At 42.0% G+C, this 19,481-nt stretch overlaps 2 protein-coding genes across 3 annotated transcripts; both read left to right on the top strand.

The window, feature by feature from the left end:
• The first annotated feature begins 4,246 nt into the window (after window positions 1-4,246).
• Window positions 4,247-5,885, top strand: LOC105890272 (small nuclear ribonucleoprotein 40 (U5)). The gene is made up of 2 exons (XM_012816282.3): window positions 4,247-5,191; window positions 5,406-5,885. Exons 1-2 carry the CDS (start codon window positions 4,407-4,409, stop codon window positions 5,662-5,664), a joined length of 1,044 nt encoding a protein of 347 aa, XP_012671736.1. The 5' UTR covers window positions 4,247-4,406; the 3' UTR covers window positions 5,665-5,885.
• Window positions 5,886-8,512: 2,627 nt separating this feature from the next.
• hnf4g (hepatocyte nuclear factor 4, gamma) lies at window positions 8,513-19,314 on the top strand. Of its 2 annotated transcripts, none has more exons than XM_031584482.2 (10): window positions 8,513-11,168; window positions 13,158-13,326; window positions 13,642-13,736; window positions 14,773-14,879; window positions 15,714-15,869; window positions 16,371-16,458; window positions 16,603-16,755; window positions 16,897-17,133; window positions 17,556-17,678; window positions 18,654-19,314. In XM_031584482.2, exons 1-10 carry the CDS (start codon window positions 10,958-10,960, stop codon window positions 18,788-18,790), a joined length of 1,476 nt encoding a protein of 491 aa, XP_031440342.1. In that variant the 5' UTR covers window positions 8,513-10,957; the 3' UTR covers window positions 18,791-19,314. The 2 variants fall into 2 exon arrangements, with proteins under 2 accessions (XP_031440342.1, XP_031440344.1); XM_031584484.2 differs by having other exon boundaries at window positions 8,524-8,879.
• Window positions 19,315-19,481: the final 167 nt, after the last annotated feature.

Here is a 19,481-nt window from a genome sequence, read left to right as displayed (position 1 = left end):
ATTTACGTGGCCGTTCCTGTCTGTCCAAACGCATAGGAATGCGGTTTTGTCATCGAATCTGTCACAAACTATTCATCTTAAGGCAGCATATGACTGGATAATTGCTGCTATACCTCATTTGTGTCGGCACTGGCCGAGGTCCATATTGCTATGCTGTGCATTTACCATTGCGGGGTGTGCGGAACACTGTAATGAATGGGGGCAGACTTTTGCTCATCAGTAACCGGCAGCAGGCTAGCATATGGCGGTGCTGGGCCACATCTCTCCAGTCTCATTCTTCTTTGTGATTTGTCTCTCTTACTCGGTCGCTGACTCCAGCCCTCACCTGTGCCGCGCTGCCTGGCTGCTGGCAGTGTAATTTAGGCACACTTCTGTGTTAAAAGTGAAATATGTAGCCTTGTTTCCGCTGTCAAGAAACTAAAATGCTTATAGACAGATGTGGAAATTAAACTGAAGGCGTGATTCATTATTTAATTTTTCTTATCATTCTTATATTTTTCTTCCTAGTATTTGTGTGAATTCTGCATTCTCAATATCAGGCCTTTCATTTCATCTCTTGACATATATTAATTAAATGAATTGAAAAGGCATGAGACCAGTGGCGTAACGTAGTAACGACGGGCCCAGGTGCAAGATATTATTACGGGCCCCCCCTAGTGAACGCTAAAAAAAAAAAAAAAATCGTAGCCTTCCCTACTTCTGCAACCGCGTCTAAAAAAAACGCTAATCAAAGGTGTTTGTATAGGCTACCGTAAAAAATGTTAGAAAGCAATACTAATAGGGAGCGCTTTTTACCCAACTTGTAGCCTAGTAATCCTGCCCTACCATAATGTATGTAAGCTATAACTTGTCTAGAAATGTATATCTATCACAATAGCCGTAGGTTAACAGTTGCATGGTTGCTGACACACCACTGAGGGCAGAAGCAGCGATGCTAATCCCATCTGAACGGGGACGGCCCAGTGTTCCGAAAGCCCGAGACTTGACATTGGACAACAACATACATATTACCCAGCAATCATCATTCCGAGCGTCGCATGTATATCTTTGGGCCCGGCCGCGACACACCACGGGCCCAGGTGCAGTCGCACCTGCTGCACCCCCTATAGTTATGCCCCTGCATGAGACAAAGAACCACCATGCATGAAATGCACATGAACACGATGAAATACGACCGTATCCATGACCTTGTAGAATTGCATTGTTGTGGTTACTCTGTAAGTATTTTCCATTTGAACAAAAACTGCAAATTGCACACTGAAAGTTGCCATTGTGATCTTATCAGATTATCACATCTACATGGTCAGACAAACACTGCTACATGGTCAATGTCAGCATATACCAGTGTACACATCTGGTCTGGATAATCATCTTTTACAATGAAAACATTTAAACTTGAAATGATACAAATTTCATTTGAGCAGTCTAAAATTTAAGCAAGCCAAAGCACATATAAAACATCAATCCATCTATCCATCTATAATACTCTGGCATCTCCCAAACACAATCTATTCTGAATTTTATTTTTTTTTATTTTCCGTCAGTATCTATCTATCGATCTATCTATCTATGAGCACACTCCACCATCTGCTTGAAAGGGAAAGCCTAATATTCAGCCCAAGTTGTATCATGCGAAGAGGACTTCTGGAGCATATGCCCTGCACACCCACGCTCATGTCGGCTCAAAATCTGCCCCTTCAGGAAGAAGCCCTGCTGCACATAAACAGCCTTGTCTCCTGTGTGGAGGTGCGGGGTCAAAGGTCAAAGACTAATTACCATCTGATGACTCTCCTGTGATACTGTATCTCACACCAAGTCAGCCTTAAAAGTTGACAATGTCGCAGACATTGACTGACACTAGCACTTATGGAGAGTCAAGGTGGACATAATGCAGGTTAGATTGATGCTAACTGAACACGGTGAGTGAGACCAACTCAAGTCTCAGAGCGCTGGCCACACACACACACACACACACACACAGTCTCCTCTGGGCTAGGAGCACATCTGGGGGAGTGGAGCCTCTCTTAGAAGGGATCATACTGCCACCTCCGGAACAGCATTTCAATTTGTCAGCCTCTGTGCTAATTTGGGGTCACGCCTCACGCCTTTGCAGAGTGAATATGTGAACATGCACACAAATCTCCGCTGATGGGTGTTTGCTCTTAGCAATTATAGCATGGTCTTATTAGCAACTGTTTTGTCATTTTAGCACTGTCAGACTGATGAGGTGGAAATTAAATTCCAATTAGAAGCTTGATGTTAATTACTCATTACATTAACATCACTCATGTAACATTACTCATGTTACACACAAACTGTGTGTAACATGACAATAGTGTCCTGGCAGTGCTGCGGCGCCCTCTAGTGAGCGACAGTGATACAGGAGATCCCTGGGCGTCAGTAGTCCACTCTGGCTGGCTGCCCCGAGGCAGACCTCTGGCTGTCAGTCGGTAGTGTAATGGTCCCTCTGTCTGTCAGTCAGTGGTGTAGCAGTCCTTCTGGCTGGCTGAACGGTTGTGGAGACACCTCTGCTCAGCAGAACAATGCGCAGGTCCATCACTGGCTTTCTCCAGGTCTCAGCAGTCAGCAGGTCCGCCACTGGCTTTCTCCAGGTCTCAGCAGGTCAGTGGGCGTGTCCAAGCCGGCAGTAGCAATGTACCAGCAGGTCTTCCACGGAAGTCCATCGCAGGCCTTTCTGGTCTCCCGTGTGTGACGAAGACGCCACACAATGCAACCAACAGTGCTGGCCAGGAGATCGTCATCAGAGCCATCTTTCTGCAAGGCCAGGCCTTCTATGCAACAGTGGATATATTCAGTGAGTGTAGGTTTAGAATCTCTCTTTTAGTTCCTCCAGGGGGCGCCATCCCTCTTCTGACACCAATTTGGCAAGCTGGCCTAGAGGCACAAAGGTAGACACGATGATCTCTGGTTAAATGGTAAGGTCATGTTGCCCCTACACCGGATATCTCATACAGCTGAGCACACCCCATGATGGTAGACCGATACAATAACATAAGCGGGCGCTTAAACTAAGGCATTCAATCAACACAACACAGGCTTAAATGAGAACAGGTAATCATGCTAATATGAGACACAGATGGGAGGCAGAAATACATTAATCCAGAACGATAATCACACATTAACCATTTACGCAAAGCATTGTAGGTGAACTATTTATAGCCTCATCATTCACATCAGCACACAGAAGTGTACCCCTGCATGCTTCAATATTTTACATTTGTTGAGTGAATTTAAATTCAACACATTTGCAGGCAAATTCACATTATGATGTCTTCATATGCAATTAATGAGCTTCTTGCGGTTTTTTCCTTTAACCCCATGATATGAATTCCCAAATACCTTGTTAAGCCAATAGAAATGCCATATTTGGATTCCTTGACAACTTAGTCAATGTCACTATGCAAATGTCATTATGCAAAACCTTCAAATATTGGTCCAATCTACATATTGTAACAATTCCTTACAATATACAGTGCTGTCAAATCTAAATCTTTGCATGATGGTGTCTATGACACAATACACAAGTGAACTGTAGCTGACAAAAATAACAATCATATTAACTCTAATCACATAACTACCTCAAATCAAAGTACATGATTCTGGCAAAAAGTTGTTGCTATTTGAGCTCAACAGCCAATCAAATTACACCCTTCCTGTCCGTGCTCCAGAAGCAACGAGTTGATTGGCCGAAACTGAATGGATCTGTCCGAGCTACTACATTAGTTTGCCATTTGTAGATTCAGGACTGTGTATGAACAGCAGTTTTTTATGCACACACTGAACGGACAGCTCGAAGACTCTGAATTGAAATGAAAAAAAAAAAAAAAATCTGTAGAAGTTATATTCTTAAATACTAAGTAAAGAGTTGATTGCTCTTAAAACACCTGGAGGGAATTTTACATTATCTATATATCTACATATCTATCTATCTATCTATCGATCTATCAATCTCTTTGTCTATATATATAATTTATATGTATCTTGTAATGCAGTGTTACTTCTTCAACGAACGAGCAACAACTTAAGACAAATTGTACATTTCGCCACCTACTGCAATGGAGTGTGCAGCAGTGTTATAATGAGTGGATTTTATTTTACCAGTTCTGTTTCCCAAGGCCCAAGGGGAAAAAAGACACCAATTCGACCTCCCGAAATACTCGTACGTGTTCATCTTCTTTTATTTTCACAACAAATGCAATTCTAGAAATAAAAATAAACGAACAACAGGAAGTTCTTGACTTGAACCGGAAAGACTACGCATGAGTTGGTAAATGAATGGTGGTGTCGTTGTATGTACGTGCAAGTGGACTGGCGTTGTTTTGATCAACTGAAGTCATCCTAACTGCAGACAAACGAAGTAAAACTGTTCGTCTACTTGTGCAGTGATGATTGAACCCAAGAAACGTGCTGCAGAGATGGCATTGGTCCAAGCCCCTTTGAAAAGGCCGCGGGACGAGCTTGTAGCCACAACGCAGTCCCAACAACTCATGCCTACGGGACCCCCGCGCTGTTCCAGCCTCCAGGCCCCGATCATACTACTCTCGGGGCATGGGGGCGAGGTCTACTGCTGCAAATTCCACCCCAATGGAGCCTCGCTAGCCTCATCTGGCTATGACCGTCTCATCTTGATGTGGAACGTGTACGGGGAATGCGAGAACTACGCAACGCTAAAGGGACACAGCGGAGCAGTCACGGAGCTGCAGTACAACACCGACGGGAGCCTGCTGTTCTCAGCCAGCACGGATAAGACGGTGTGTATCTGGGACGCAGAGACGGGCGAGCGTGTGAAGCGCCTGAAAGGCCATACCTCCATCGTGAACTCTTGTCACCCCGCACGCCGTGGTCCTCAGCTGGTCTGCACAGGCAGCGACGACGGCACTGTCCAGCTGTGGGACATCCGGAAGAAGGCATCTGTTCACACTTTTCAGAACACCTACCAGGTGCTCAGCGTCACCTTTAACGACACCAGCGATCAGATCATATCTGGAGGCATTGATAATGACATCAAGGTATGGGACCTGAGACAGAACAAGTTGATCTACAGCATGCAGGGTCACGGGGACTCCGTAACAGGGCTCAGTCTGAGCGCAGAGGGATCCTACCTGCTATCGAACTCCATGGACAACTCGCTGAGGGTGTGGGACGTCCGGCCATTCGCTCCGAAGGAGAGGTGAGTACACCGCAGTCGCTTGTTGTTAATAGAAATCTGAAAACATTTGTTTTTAATATAGCCCTTCATAATTCTGTTCTGGGGGCTTATAGTATTGCATTGTCTTTTTCTATAACATTATGTAACCTTTCGAAAGTCTGTACTTTGGAGCAATTTAACATTTTCTCAATTATCATGGAGTCATATGTAAAGTTCACTGTTACTATTGTTATAGGTGTGTGAAGGTACTCCAGGGGAGCACTCACAACTTTGAAAAGAACCTTCTGCGGTGCTCCTGGTCCCCGGATGGCAGTAAGATCGCTGCTGGTTCCGCTGACCGGTTCGTGTACGTCTGGGACACCACATCTCGCAGGATTCTCTATAAACTTCCGGGTCATGCAGGGTCAGTCAACGAGGTCAGCTTCCACCCCGAGGAGCCTATTGTTGTGTCGGGCTCCAGTGACAAACGACTGTACATGGGAGAGATCCGGTGAGACTGAAGACGTGCCTTTGCCAAAGGAGGAACAGCCTCTGAAGGACATCTGGCAATGTTCTCAGGAGACGTGTGTGTGTGTGTGTGTGTGCGTGGCCATATGTGTGTATGAGAGAATGGAAGACACTTGACTTCTGCATACGTGATTTGAGTGTTTCTTTTCAAAGAGTCTGGAAAACTTGGATATTTTTGATATCTTTGAATAAAATAGTTTAGAAAATACTGATACATACATACATTTTCTTCTGTCATACTGGGGCTTGCTAACTGGGTACGTCGTATCTTCACAACATCCTCGTTGTGAATTGGCATTTTCACTGCAATTCAAAAACTGGAGAAATGGGAGTCAGTTTCAGAACTTTATTTGAATTTGCAAATGGGTCTTGCATACATGCACTTGTCGCAATAACCGATAACAAACAAACGTATTCCCTAAAACACACCAAAGAAGTATATCTTATTATATGGTTGAATCTATATTTATATACTGCTATGATACATGATTGAACAGATTAGGTGGCTCTTTCATTCTCTTTACTTTCTCGGTTTATTCAGTGAATGTGGATTCTCTTCCTTGTAATCAAGACGTTCTTACAGTTCTATACAGACCTGTTTTCTTACAGTAATCCACGAGCGCTACTGATAACTAGCTATGCAGTGTTGTCTGGTATCCATAGTTACAATTAGAGCAGTCTGGCTCAGTTCTACACGGGAGTAAAGGAGGCGGCTCAGTTTTCGGTCCTGTCCCTAGAACCCTAGGAGGAGAGGAGCCCATTAAAATCAACTGCAAAATAGCAGTGGGTGCCCTATGTATTTACTTATATAGTAAACACACAACATATAATCTAGTTAATAAATTCAGCAAACATTTGCATTCAACAGCATTGTTTGACATCTCCATGACACATTTGCACAGAATATATTCCCTTGGCTGAGACAGAAATCTTAAACAGCTATGCAGATACGATAGACTGTAATAATTGCGTGCTATAATGTACCCAGGCCAGGTTTGTCTTGATGGCTGTAGAAGTGGTGACCCTCAGATCTGAGGTTGAATCATTCGGCCCAACAAATCATGTAGGAAAGAGATGACAGGAAGTGAAAATGGCCTGGTCTCCTTCGGTGAAAGATCACGCTGAAATATCCCACACCCAATTGACTGTATTGGGCATAATCATCATCTGCAGAAGCGTCCTCTACTTTCTCTTTGATGTCTGGCTCCAGCATCTTCCAGCAGAGGTTGACATGGATGCTGTACAGCTTTTAGATACGCAACAGCTTATCCTGTACTGTTGTCAAAGGTGAGCTTGGAATTTATCACATTAATTGTTACCTATCCTTAAACATTTGTGGCAGTAACTTGATATGTCACACTTCATGCGATGGATTTCAAACGTGCCGATTGGAAAGGTTTACCACATAGCCCAGCACACAGTCCGTGCCTTTTCCTGTAGCCTATCTTCACTACAGTTTCACTAGTTGTGATTAGATGGTCAAATTCGAGCAAAGCCAAATTGCATGGCTTACAAATACTCAAAACCCTTGTTTGTTGCATCCTAGTAGGCTTGACTAAATCAACGATTGGCATATCTGCTCATTTGAATAAGCCTCAACGACTGACTGTGGTGTATTCATGTTGAAATTGATTCAGGGAATTTATTAAAGGTTCCAAGACAAATTAAGAAAGGCATACTGCCATCTGCTGTACTGGAGTATAAAGGCGAGAGAGCAGAGAAGCTCTCCTAAATTTTACTCTGCAGAATACTGGGAACAGAAACTTCAGGACATCTGATTAATGATTTCAGTCTTAAATACAGTTGAAGTCTTCTATCTATCTATCTATCTATCTATATTTTTGCTTTTATTTATGACAGGTGATTAAGAGTACATGCTGGCTTCTGATTCTGCCATTGGGAAATATCGCTGCCTAGGCCTATCGTGTAATGTAAGGTGTTTCAGCAACAGAATAGGCAGCGCTAGGTGCTAGCAACAAGTTGGATACCTACCTAGTTTTGTCAAACACAAACTGATAAAATTACACATACTGATAAAAAAATGTATATTAAAATCTCTTAAATATTGTAGGTTGCCTCAGATGAATATGAATGTATATGAAACTGTGAAGGGCCTAGTATTCTCTCATCTCACTAAAATTATATCTGGCTCTTCGCTCCTCAAAAATCCCAGTATTCTCTAGAGATCACTTACTCAGTTGCAGTTGACCTTGTGACTTCTGTGGGGCATGGGATTTGTCATTCATAGTCATAGTTTGTGTTATATTTCTTAACCAAACAGAGTGCAGGCCTAAGTCCTGTGAATACAGTTAAACGACCATGTCAAACATCCTGAACGTTATCATAACTTGAGCAAAGAATAAAGCTTTAAGCATGATTCATTTAGATTAGGATTTTATTGCAATATTCCATTAGCTCAAGAGTTGCCTTCCCTTGTCATTCCTATTACAAACAGGGTCTAGGCTACTTTAATTCAGTTTTTTGGGGGGAAACAACACTTGATAAATTTAATAAGAAATGTAATTCTATTTTTCAAGTTAAGTGCAAACCGTAAATGGAAATTGTATTTGGGTCAATTTTGAGAGGACCAGTAGGTTGCTAAAAATAAATACACGCCCGCCATCTGGCGTATTCAAGTGGAACTGCTACACAGGTGTATTGGTTAACAATCTGGTGCGCCAAATGCATACATAAATGTGGTAATAACTAGGCCTACGAACTGTATTATGAGTTTACCAGTGAACTGTTAGAATACAATTACAATACCTATGGGTTAGTTATAAAAACATATGTAATGTGGTCTCACTCGAATTTCTCGGTCTTCAAGGTTATGAATTTGAGCTATAGCCCATACAAAATCTTGAAAAATACAGAATAGGCTAGTTTTTCTGATCTTTTAGTCTATTTTAAGAATGGTCATAGCCACCATTTCTGCGCATATGAACCTACAAACAAACGTTCTGCGATGCTTTTTATTGAGGCTGGTTACTGTTTAACATCCCCACCCAACTTTCAGTTTGTTTAGTAAATCGATCTAATGACAGGCCCCTCACGCCCGCAATGTGTGGCTGAATGAATTGTAGGCTACATATTTGCGACACTCAATCTGTTGTACAGTGCGGACATAATTCAGAGGACGAAGATCGAAATTAATTCTTAAATTACTAGACTGCTGGATTCATGCACGTAGGCCGCAATAAAGGTAAGTTCCGTCTTTCACGTTCGAACGAAGTAAGAGACAATAGCATGTAAAAGCAGGTCACATCGTTTCGGAAAGTTAGGTACAGGCAGACAGCTTAACAAAACTATGAAATATGACATCTGGCTTACATATAGAACTTTATTACACGATAGTTCGGTGTAGTTGGTCGGTTCATTGCGCTTCACAATGTGGACCCTGGATTATGTTGCATCACGTGATTGTAGTGTTGTCAAAATAGGGGTTCACGCTGTATTCCACCTCTCTGGCTTCCAAAGCTAACCTACAAAAGCAAAATTTGTGTTGGATCATAAAGCTAAAACTTCCGCTTTCGCTGTAACCTATGTTTTAAACCTTTACGCTTGCGTGATTTTGCTTAGCTAATAGCCCTCTTAATGTTATGAAATAAACTGAAAGTTAGGTAGGCTACTGTGTCAAAAGGCATTTGATTGTGGTAGAATTGACTATTCAGTCAATGTTTGTATAGTGTCACTGCCAGACGAGTAAAGCAGAAAAAGTATTTTTCTCTATATAATATTACTTCCTTATATGTTTTATTGTGTATGTAGTATGTTAGTATGCTATAATTGCTCACTGATTTTGTAGGCCTATTCAATAGCTGTAGATATAGCTATGAGTTTTGTTTCAGAAAATATTACTTGAGGGCTCTTCTCATGTAGAGAAGTTACACAATACCAATTCCTATGGGAAGAGACATTTCCGTCACGAGAAACATTAGTGCATCAGTGCCCAGTGACTGCAACAAATACTTATTTACACTGATTTGTGGCTTACATCTGCAGCAGTTTGTCAGAGCTTAATTCAGCAATAGGCTATGCTGTGTTGATGTAGATGTAGATGTTCTGTTTCCTGACCACTTATTATGACCAATCAAAAACGAAATGAAATAGAACAAAATTAAACAAAGCAAAAAACACGCTTCATGAAAACACTTCATGAAAGCACTGAAATATGTCCACATATTGGTTTTTTTTCTTTTTCTTACTGTGCCCAGTGACCGAGTCAAGTGGTACATTTTTCCGGGTCTGTTTCCTTTAACCTACAAAGCAATACTGGAGAGCATGACATATTTTATGGCACTGTGTTAACATGGTGTGGATGCACGCTAAGCTACCCACACACTTCCTCATCCAGAGCCCTGACCTGCGGTCATTATGCTCGGTGTCCAGTGAAGGTTAAACACCACTGTTCCCTTTTTTATTTTTAAAATGCTGTATGTGAAAACAAGGTGTTTTAAATGTGAGATAAAATGGCCCTGTGTTTTGTGTAGTGCTATTTTTTCTACTCTAGTAAGGCCCTTTCTTTTTTAACCATTGGAGGAGACTTGCTTTCTGAGAAATATTCCCCTCATAATAATAAAAAGGTTATGACACGAAGGTCATTCATTGTAGTTCATGACCCAAAGAAAGTTTCAGTAATGATTTATCGGAAAAAAAAACCGTCCTATCAGTTTATTGCATAAATCCTCAGTGTAATTAAGACAGATGGTTATATGATAGCAATTCAGTTTTCCTGCTTAGAGATACCAGTTATTTCATCACTTAATTATACATCAGTCTATTAAACCTCGTTGTTGGCGTGGTTGCTGGAGTGAATGTTCTAAATACTGGGGAAAAAAGGCTCCTAAATCTGCTTTGACATTAAAGATAACGATGAAGAAAAATGTTAATATAATTCTGGTTTGTATCTACTTATACAACAAATGCAAACATTAATGACATCTCCTGTGCTTTTTAAGAATACAAAAAGCACACAGATAATGCCAGTGAACTTAATGATTGTTCTCATTAAACCAAAACCCCTCTGGCTAGGTAGGTAAAACTCAATGTTCCGCATACAGTTTTACCACTTGTTCATCGGTGTCAATCAGACACACAAGTAAATCTTTCACTAATGGCTCCAGAATGAGAAAAGGGCATTATCTTCAGATCACTCTGATAAATTTGGATAAGCACAGATAAAGTTGCGTGAGCCCCAAGGTAAGCGGCCTCTGTCCAGGTAAAGCTCCTCCCTGTTGGCCTAGGATGGCAAATCAGCAGCAGTCAGTGAGAGATAGCTAGATGTGCAACCTCAGGTTACCTCATGCATGCCAAGCGCCAGGGCCCCGTCTGGGAAGAGGGCTTTGCAGATATAGTCGGGCAGGTATGAAGCATCCTCCAACACCCCTCTCCAAATCCCTGCTGGACATGGAGGTGGCCAATTACTCGGAGGGTCTGGATCCCACCTACGACACCTTGGGGTTTGAGAATGCAGAAGTCCTCTACGCAGGGGGTGAGTGGTTGGCATTTGAGCTCACTGATACAGACAGGGACGCCAGCCATGTGCCTGTCTGGTGGACTGCATCCGTAACCAGCACTTATGGTTAATTAGTCAAAGTGTTATTGGCCAGAGGTTGAGGACATTGGTCCTTAATGTAAAGTGACAATTATTCTGACTTAGGATTCCGGAATGTAGAGGGAGTGCTGATGGATATTTAAAGGTCTGCAAGTATTAACATGGCAGGTGTTTACGATTTCCATGAAGCAGAATGTACTTTACTGGCTTGCCAACTTTAGAAAATCAACGTAGATCGTGTAGTTGTTGTTTTTCTGTGTGGTGTGAACTGAATTAGGTGACCAGAGTTGTTATATTGTGTCTTCTTCAAGTCTGGCTTGTTACCATGGGGGTTTGCACGTGGACCTTTTCAGGAATGGTTGAATAATTCTTTTCCATATTACCTGCCATCAAGCCAAAGCAGCTAATGATTAGCTAAAATTCAAAAGTTGCCATTTAACTTTGCTTGCAATGTAACAGGGGTTCCTTTAGGCTTTCGAAGAAGTATGTGGTTCTCCCCATAAAACCCTTGTGTCAGATGCCAGTGGTTGTTTTTAGTTGAATGTCTAATTTGTAAAAGGTGTGAATTTCTTCATAGTGATGTAGGAAAAATGCCTTATACTTTCTTTATCCTTGAGATTAGACAAATCATTGTGTAAAATGCAGAGCCTGTGGTTTCACTCTGGCCTCGTTATCTTTACTGTGCAGTACGCTGACATCTCCTGTGATACAGCACAGTCATAAAACAGCACAAATGAAGAACCTCTCAAAGAGAAACGCTGGGTTCCGCCATTTCTAATCAGGCTGTTTTTCAAAGGGTTTGGTTGAACATGACACATTATTTCTGTCAGATATTAAATGCAAACTAAGGCTCGTGTATGCCAATTGTTCTGCTGTGGGTGTTTGTTGAACTTAAAGATAAAGCATCACAGGTCTCTGATAGAGATAAACTATCTGATGATAAAGAGAAGCCCATGTTAGGCCCTTTTAAGTTAAGATTTGGCCTGAGAAGATGCCACTACATCCTCTTATTGATCAGGCCTTTTGCATTGATTCTGATTTGCAGTATGTATTGTACAAGTAGATGTGTGCAGTTCTTTCTTTCTTTCTTTCTTTCTTTCTAGAGGATGTGCTTGATTGTTTTTAGATTCTGTCCTAACGATTGCTTCAAATGATGTTGTCTATCTCTGGAGGTTCACATTCTCATTTTCACTCAACCAGCAAAAACCTAAAAAATATAACAAAAATAATTAAAACAAGCATAGACTAACAACTGACAGTGATGCAATTATTCAAGGGAGTGCAAAATATAGTTTTATTTGTGCAACTCATTTATAAAAAATGGAAGTGCAAATGAAGGTATGGATTATGCTGAATCATAAAGAGGGTGCTCTCCATGCGCCTGAAAAATGGCAATAGAAACTCCAGTCTCCATTGAATATCTGTCTTGAAGATAAAAACACAACGGATAATCCTGATTAAGTCTGTCCTACATAACAAGGAGAATTCAATCAGACTGCACATAAAAAGGGAGAGGTCCCCTGTTGCAGTTCTTTTGTTGAAATGTTATGATTTTGAATGCACAAAAGAATGATTGATTTCTCCCGCCCCGGTGCCCTAACAGAGGGGTGCCGGTTTCTGATTACACAAGAGGGCCTGGCTTTGGTGGAGACCCCTTTGTTCACGTATGCAGAACTCCCTCATTGAAATCTTCAGCTCCCCAATTAGCACCACCGATTGAAAGATAGTGCAGTTTGATAGACATCTACCTAAGCCGCTCTGCGGTTCGTCCATGCATCTTTCACGGTGATACAGTGAACCGGGCTAACTGCTAGGATGCTGAGGCTGGATGGCGTTGATAAGGCTTAGAGTGGACGCTTAGAGACAGGCGCTCGGCCTCATGGGAAGTCATGTATGTTCTTCTGTGTCTGCTTCCCCTCCCCAAAGACATCATGCCGGCAGAGCCCAACATGAGCCAAGGGGACAACGGCATGACCTCCAACTGTGCCATCTGCGGGGACAAAGCCACTGGCAAGCACTACGGAGCCTCCAGCTGCGATGGCTGCAAGGGCTTCTTCAGACGGAGCATACGCAAGAGCCATGTTTACTCCTGCAGGTTAGACCCATGACCACACAAAGCATTTGCTCATATCTTGTACAGCGCCATACAAGACACAAGTTGCTGTCAACACAGTCTACATTTGAAACATTTTCTAATATAAACAGAGCAGCATAAGTACAAAGGCAGGTGAACGACATTTGCACAGTTTCACACATACTCAACTGGTTCTGATAAGCTGGAGGGTGTGTCACTTCTCAAGTACAGGGATCCCAGGTTTGAACACTACATGGCTGTCAACTCAATGGCTTTTGCAAACATACACTGATCTGCGGTGGGGATTTCCTTCCTTCCCTACCTCTTCCTTTGCAGGTTCAATCGCCAATGTGTTGTCGATAAAGACAAGAGAAATCAGTGTCGGTTTTGCCGTCTACACAAATGCTTCCGGGCCGGAATGAAGAAAGAAGGTAATTTGGACTCATACAATACATTTTCCCTCACAGTACCTCATGAAGCCACAGTCACACAAAATAAAAAAAAATAAAAGTTAAAAAAGGAGTTAGTGTGCTATATGTACATAGGAGGCAATTTACAGGCACTCTGTGGTTTATTCAGAAAGAGAGGGAGAGAGAGAGAGAGAGGGAGAGAGGGAGGGAGAGAGACTGGGAGAGAAAGAGAGGGAGAGAGGGAAGGGAGAGAGGCGCTCAGCAACTGAAATGGTAAGCAGCCATAAACGAGGCGTTGATTACACAAGGAATGTGCTGTTTATTGGAAGGATAACCTTGGCAGTGCGGTTTATGATGGGCGATCATGTGCTTTCTCCTTCACCCACTCCAGCGAACATGTTGTTCTGGGTTGTGATCGGTTAAAGTTTTACTCTTTGCTCCCTCCACTCCTAGGTTTCAGCCAGCTCTGGTTAGATTTTCCCAGCCTTCAGAAGTAAGAGTGAAAACAACTAAAGACATTTCAGTTGAAAGACCCCTTTTTTCAGAAAAAGAAAAAAGATATACATGTTTACACAGAGACAGAGAAAGAGAAAGAGAAAGAGAGGGAGAGAGAGAGAGAGAGACAGAGAGAGAGAGAGAGAGAGAGAGAGAGAGAGAGAGATTTCAAACATGTGAAGAGAGGTCATGGAACCGTCCAAATCGAAATGAAAACAAGTACAAAAAGCCTTTGTATAAGGTAAAGCTAATCAGCCGATAGCTAATATCTCCTCATCAAGACACAAGACAGCACAGGATGCTCATATCACCTTCAAAAAACTCTGAGTCTATTAGATTCAGATCCCTGCCCTGGGGGGAAAACAAGTGTGCTTTACTGTCAGTTAACTGAAACAGCTAATCAGTAATCATCTTTGGCTGTGATTAGCTGTCTAATCAGCTAGATTCTGTGTGTGGCTTGATGTGTGTTCATGTCTGTGTATGTGTACCCGTGTGTGTGCGCTGTATGTGTGTGTTTATGTGTCTATGCCTGTGTGTGTGTGTGTGTGTGTGTGTTTTCCAGCGGTACAAAATGAAAGGGATCGTATCAGCTCAAGAAGAAACATACAGGAAACCAATGACCTGCCCCCTATCACCTTACTTGCTCAAGCAGAGGCCCTATCACAACAGGTAACTCATGTCGCGTTATGGCTCCCAAAGTCACATTCAAACACAACATTACAAAGAACAAACACACACACACACACACATGCAGAGAGACAAAAAGAGTCCCTATCACAACAGGTAACTCATGTCGTGTCATGGCTCCAAAAGTCACATTCAAACACAACATTACAAAGAACACATCCAAAAATACAGACAGACATGGTAACAGAAACACACATACACACACACACACACACACACACACACACACACACACACACACACACACACACACACACACACACACACACACACACACATGCAGACAGACAAAAAGTTTCACACGTATGCAAACATGCAGATTAATCAGACATGTTAGGCACACACACAAAATGTATGGTTGCAATGATTAAGATTATGCAAATCAGAAAGGGTACCAAAAAATTTACCATAAAATAGTTTTAGCAATTAAAGAGAGCCCTCATTTCTCTTCAGATGAGCATGTATATGTTCTTGCTCCATTTTAGACGAGGAAATCAAATTTGTAAAATTAGGTTCATAGGATTAATGACTGGCACTGATTGCTGTTTAGAGTGCATTTATTCACAAAGCTTAATACTTGTGATGAGGGATGGCAGCTATGATTTACATTACTGATGGTTTCTGGTTCATCACAGAGTCCCATAATGTCTCTGTTCATGTTCACGATTAGTTAATTCTGTCACTGTTTCTAATAATCCGCATGAGTACTTAGGCCTTAGAGAGTTCACTGAGAAGGAGCCAAGCGGCTGTGAAAGAGGCTGATGTATGACTCTGAGGTAGTGAGTTCATTTCAGCGCTTTGTCTGTCTCTTTGAAGATCAACGTCGTCAACCCCACAGCGCCTCCTGATGTCTTGGAGAAGAAATCTGCCACCATAACGGACGTCTGCGAGTCCATGAAACAACAGCTGCTCGTTCTGGTAGAATGGGCTAAATACATTCCGGCTTTCAGTGAACTGCCACTTGATGACCAGGTAATGGCCATTGTAAAACCAAATAGTGAACATTAATGGGAAAGGGGCCTTGCTTCAACTTTGCATTACATATTATTTGGACAGTCCATTTAAGACACTCTGTAAACAGCTGTATCTGCTTGTGTCAACTGAGTCTACCAGCCTAAACCATAACCTGACCCTAACCGTAATCCTCAACTCACACCAACTCAACCCTGCTCCTAAACATGACTATCACTTTACCCTTTCTCTATTACATGTGCATTAATGTACCCTATTTGTAAGTCTATTCATCATTGTTAATATTGCCAACAGTTGATTTATGAATACAAAATTAAGAATAAAATGTATTTCTTTTAAAGAAATAGCAGTACTAGTTACTAACTCATCTGATTCAGTTTTATAATTGCCTCTTTATTGTGGAAAAACTTTACTGTCTCTGACATTGTCTCTGAGATTTATGTTTGGTGAAATACACTTCCATTGTATTCTATTTGTCTAAGAGTCACTGTGTTCTTCCAGGTGAGTCTTCTACGTGCTCATGCTGGAGAACACCTCTTGCTTGGTGTTGCCAAGAGGTCAATGCTCTTCAAAGACATCTTGCTACTCGGTAAAAAAAAAATAAAAAAAAGAATCACGCCGATCCTGTACATTTAAATGGACAGTGAAACATTCACTATTGAAATGTATGTATGTATGAGGATTTTTTTCTCCCAGAACATGCTTTACTCATGGATGGTGTCTCCCCCCCCAGGTAATGGTTGTGTAATCCAACGGAACTGTCCTGAGGCGGAGATCAATCGAGTCGCCAACCGTGTCCTGGACGAATTAGTCTTACCCTTCCAAGATATCCAGATCGATGACAATGAATATGCAGCCTTAAAAGCTATTGTTTTCTTTGACCCCGGTAATTACATATTTTCCCCATCGGCTTGTCCAGCATTCACACACACACAGTGCTTCCTCGCTTGATAGCAGGTCCACATTTACACATACAGCTCATGTTTTTTTTCTTCTTTATATTTGCATGCTTGTTTTTAAACTTTAGATGCCAAGAGCCTTCGAGACCCGTCCAAGATTAAAACCATGAGGTATCAGGTCCAGATGAGCTTAGAGGACTACATCAACGACCGGCAGTATGACTCGCGAGGACGCTTCGGAGAGCTGCTCCTCCTGCTTCCCACGCTGCAGAGCATTACCTGGCAGATGATTGAGCAGCTGCAGTTCATCAAGCTCTTTGGCCTGGCTAAGATCGACAACCTGTTGCAGGAGATGCTGCTAGGAGGTGGGTGTGGAACGTACTCTCGGACAAAAGTGGATGAATTGTTAGCGCAGCCGGCTCTCAATCCTGCTCAAACGACCCCCCCTCTGTTCTGAACATCTCCCATCCACCCCTGCTCCAAGCATACCTGATTGAAATTAGTCACTAAAATGCTCTTGATTAGTTGAATCAGGTACTGATGAGTTCAGTCAGGTTTGCAGAGCAGGGATTTGCCCTAGAGTGGAAATTCATCATTGGTGTACTGCAATGTGATTATTAACACTGTATGCTGTAGCCTAACCTTCATAGACTAAGCAGTAACCACCAAGAGAAATTGTACTCATAGATCCTTATCATATAAAGTTTTGCCATAATACCGTGTGTCTAAAAGAGTGAAGATGCTGTTGTTCTTCTGTGTGTGAGACGAGCTGTCATGCCACCCTCAGGTCTAACAGCAGAGCAGCCCCACCTGCTTCCCCCCGGCCACCCCCAGCTTGCCCAGGATCCTCACACAGGTCACACGCTGGTCATCAGCACCATCCCTGGTCCTGTGCACGTACAGCAGATCGGTAAGCATAGTGGTGTGGCGCGAACAGTGGTGGAAAGGATAATTAATCAGTGGGCTTGAAGGCTTTTGAGTGGCGTGGGAGTATTGCCTGGGCACCTCTTTTTAACTGAATGATCACATTCCAGCGTTGAGGTGGAGGACTAGCACCCGGATCGTGGCCTTGATCATGTGTAGCCCGTCCAGGATGGACAGAAAGGTGCAGCAGTGGAACCACTGACGGCTGTGGGATTATTGCCTGGGCACCTCTTTTTAAACAGAATGATCTTGGATTTTTGTGTGTTGTCTTTATGACCAGACTAACCTGTTTTATGTGTTTTGTGGTGGGCACCTTGCCTGGATGTTGTAGGTATGGTTCATTTGTGTGATGCATCCAGTGTGTGAAATCTTTTAGAGTATTTAAAAAAAAATCATGTTTGATCCTACATCGTATATACTCTCCTATCTGACATAGTGAAGAGGCAGGACATTCAGAAACAGGTGGAATGACCAGATAGCAACACAGACTGTTTAGATATGCACAGACAGCAGTGGCCTCTAACGCAGACCTAGCTCTCTGAATTAGCACTGTGCATTTCAATTCAATTTCATTCATTCAATTTTATTTATATAGCGCCAGTAACAATTGAAATGGTCTCCAGGCGCTTAGAGCCCAGAGCATCATCCATTTCAAAGCTACTTTCAAACAAGCAAGGGATTTTCGCATGAAGTGCCCATACATGTCCCTATATGCCTGTGCAGTGTGAGGTCACCTCTTGTTGTTGTACTCTGAATACAGATAATTTACTGAGTTCTGCTTTAATAATTTGATTGCAAGAGAAAAAATTATATTAAAATGAAATGTGGCCTACATTGCTGTGCTTTATGACGCCACTCTTTCGTATCGCCTGATTACAATGTCTTTACTGTAACACGATGTCAAACCTCAGAAAATCTCAGAAAAAACAATGTCAAACCTCCATCTTCTCTCTCTCCCTAGCTTCTCCAGAGACCCCCATACCCTCTCCTCAGCAGATTCCCAGTCAGGAGATGTACAAAGCAGCGTCTAGTCCCCCCATCATCCTGCTGCCTGCCACTCATCAGATGAACAGAGAATCCCCAGAACCCCCTCTCTGAACCATCATTGTGCTTTTTTACTAAACTAACTATAGATAACTGATGTTATATTTTTAAATGTGTACATTTTAGTGGATGATTCTATTTTTATTATGTCCCTGCTTTATGCTGATGTTAGTAAGTTTGTAAATTCTGTTAAATGCTGTGGGGTTGTTTGTTGTTAGTTGTGATGTAGCATTCATTTTGTACGGCCAAACCCAATGTGGCTAGGTGTTGTAACTCGAAAAACATGATAAATGAATGTGATTTTGGCTAAATCTCATTCATGTGAGGCCTCTTGTATTTTCACATTCATGAAAGAGGTAATGTATTCTCCACAAGTAAATATTCTATGTGACTGTCATGTCCGTTATGTTATGTCTGATGCATGTGCAGTTGATAGCATTTAAGAACACCAGTTCGTAATGAAAAAGTCAGGTAATTTATTTAGTAAAGATATTTTAGACAAAATGTTGTCTAATTTTGAAAACTAAATGCTTTGTATAAACATTTGTATGCTTATGAATAAAGGGATATCAAAGACACAATTATTTTCTTCAGTTCAGATAAGTGTTTGTAAGTACATAATTGTAACTGTTGATGGACAGTTATAAACTGCCATTTTGGTAAATACAATTTAAATATGCAGCAAGAAAAATGCTTCTAGGCCTACAAGAATGGTGTAATTCTGAAAGAACAGCGGACATGTTTC

The sequence above is a fragment of the Clupea harengus genome, chromosome 17 (genome assembly GCF_900700415.2).
Source record: "Clupea harengus chromosome 17, Ch_v2.0.2, whole genome shotgun sequence".
NCBI lineage: Eukaryota > Metazoa > Chordata > Actinopteri > Clupeiformes > Clupeidae > Clupea > Clupea harengus.
The sequence above is the reverse complement of the archived record's forward strand: the minus strand, read 5'-3'. Positions and strand labels throughout refer to the sequence as shown.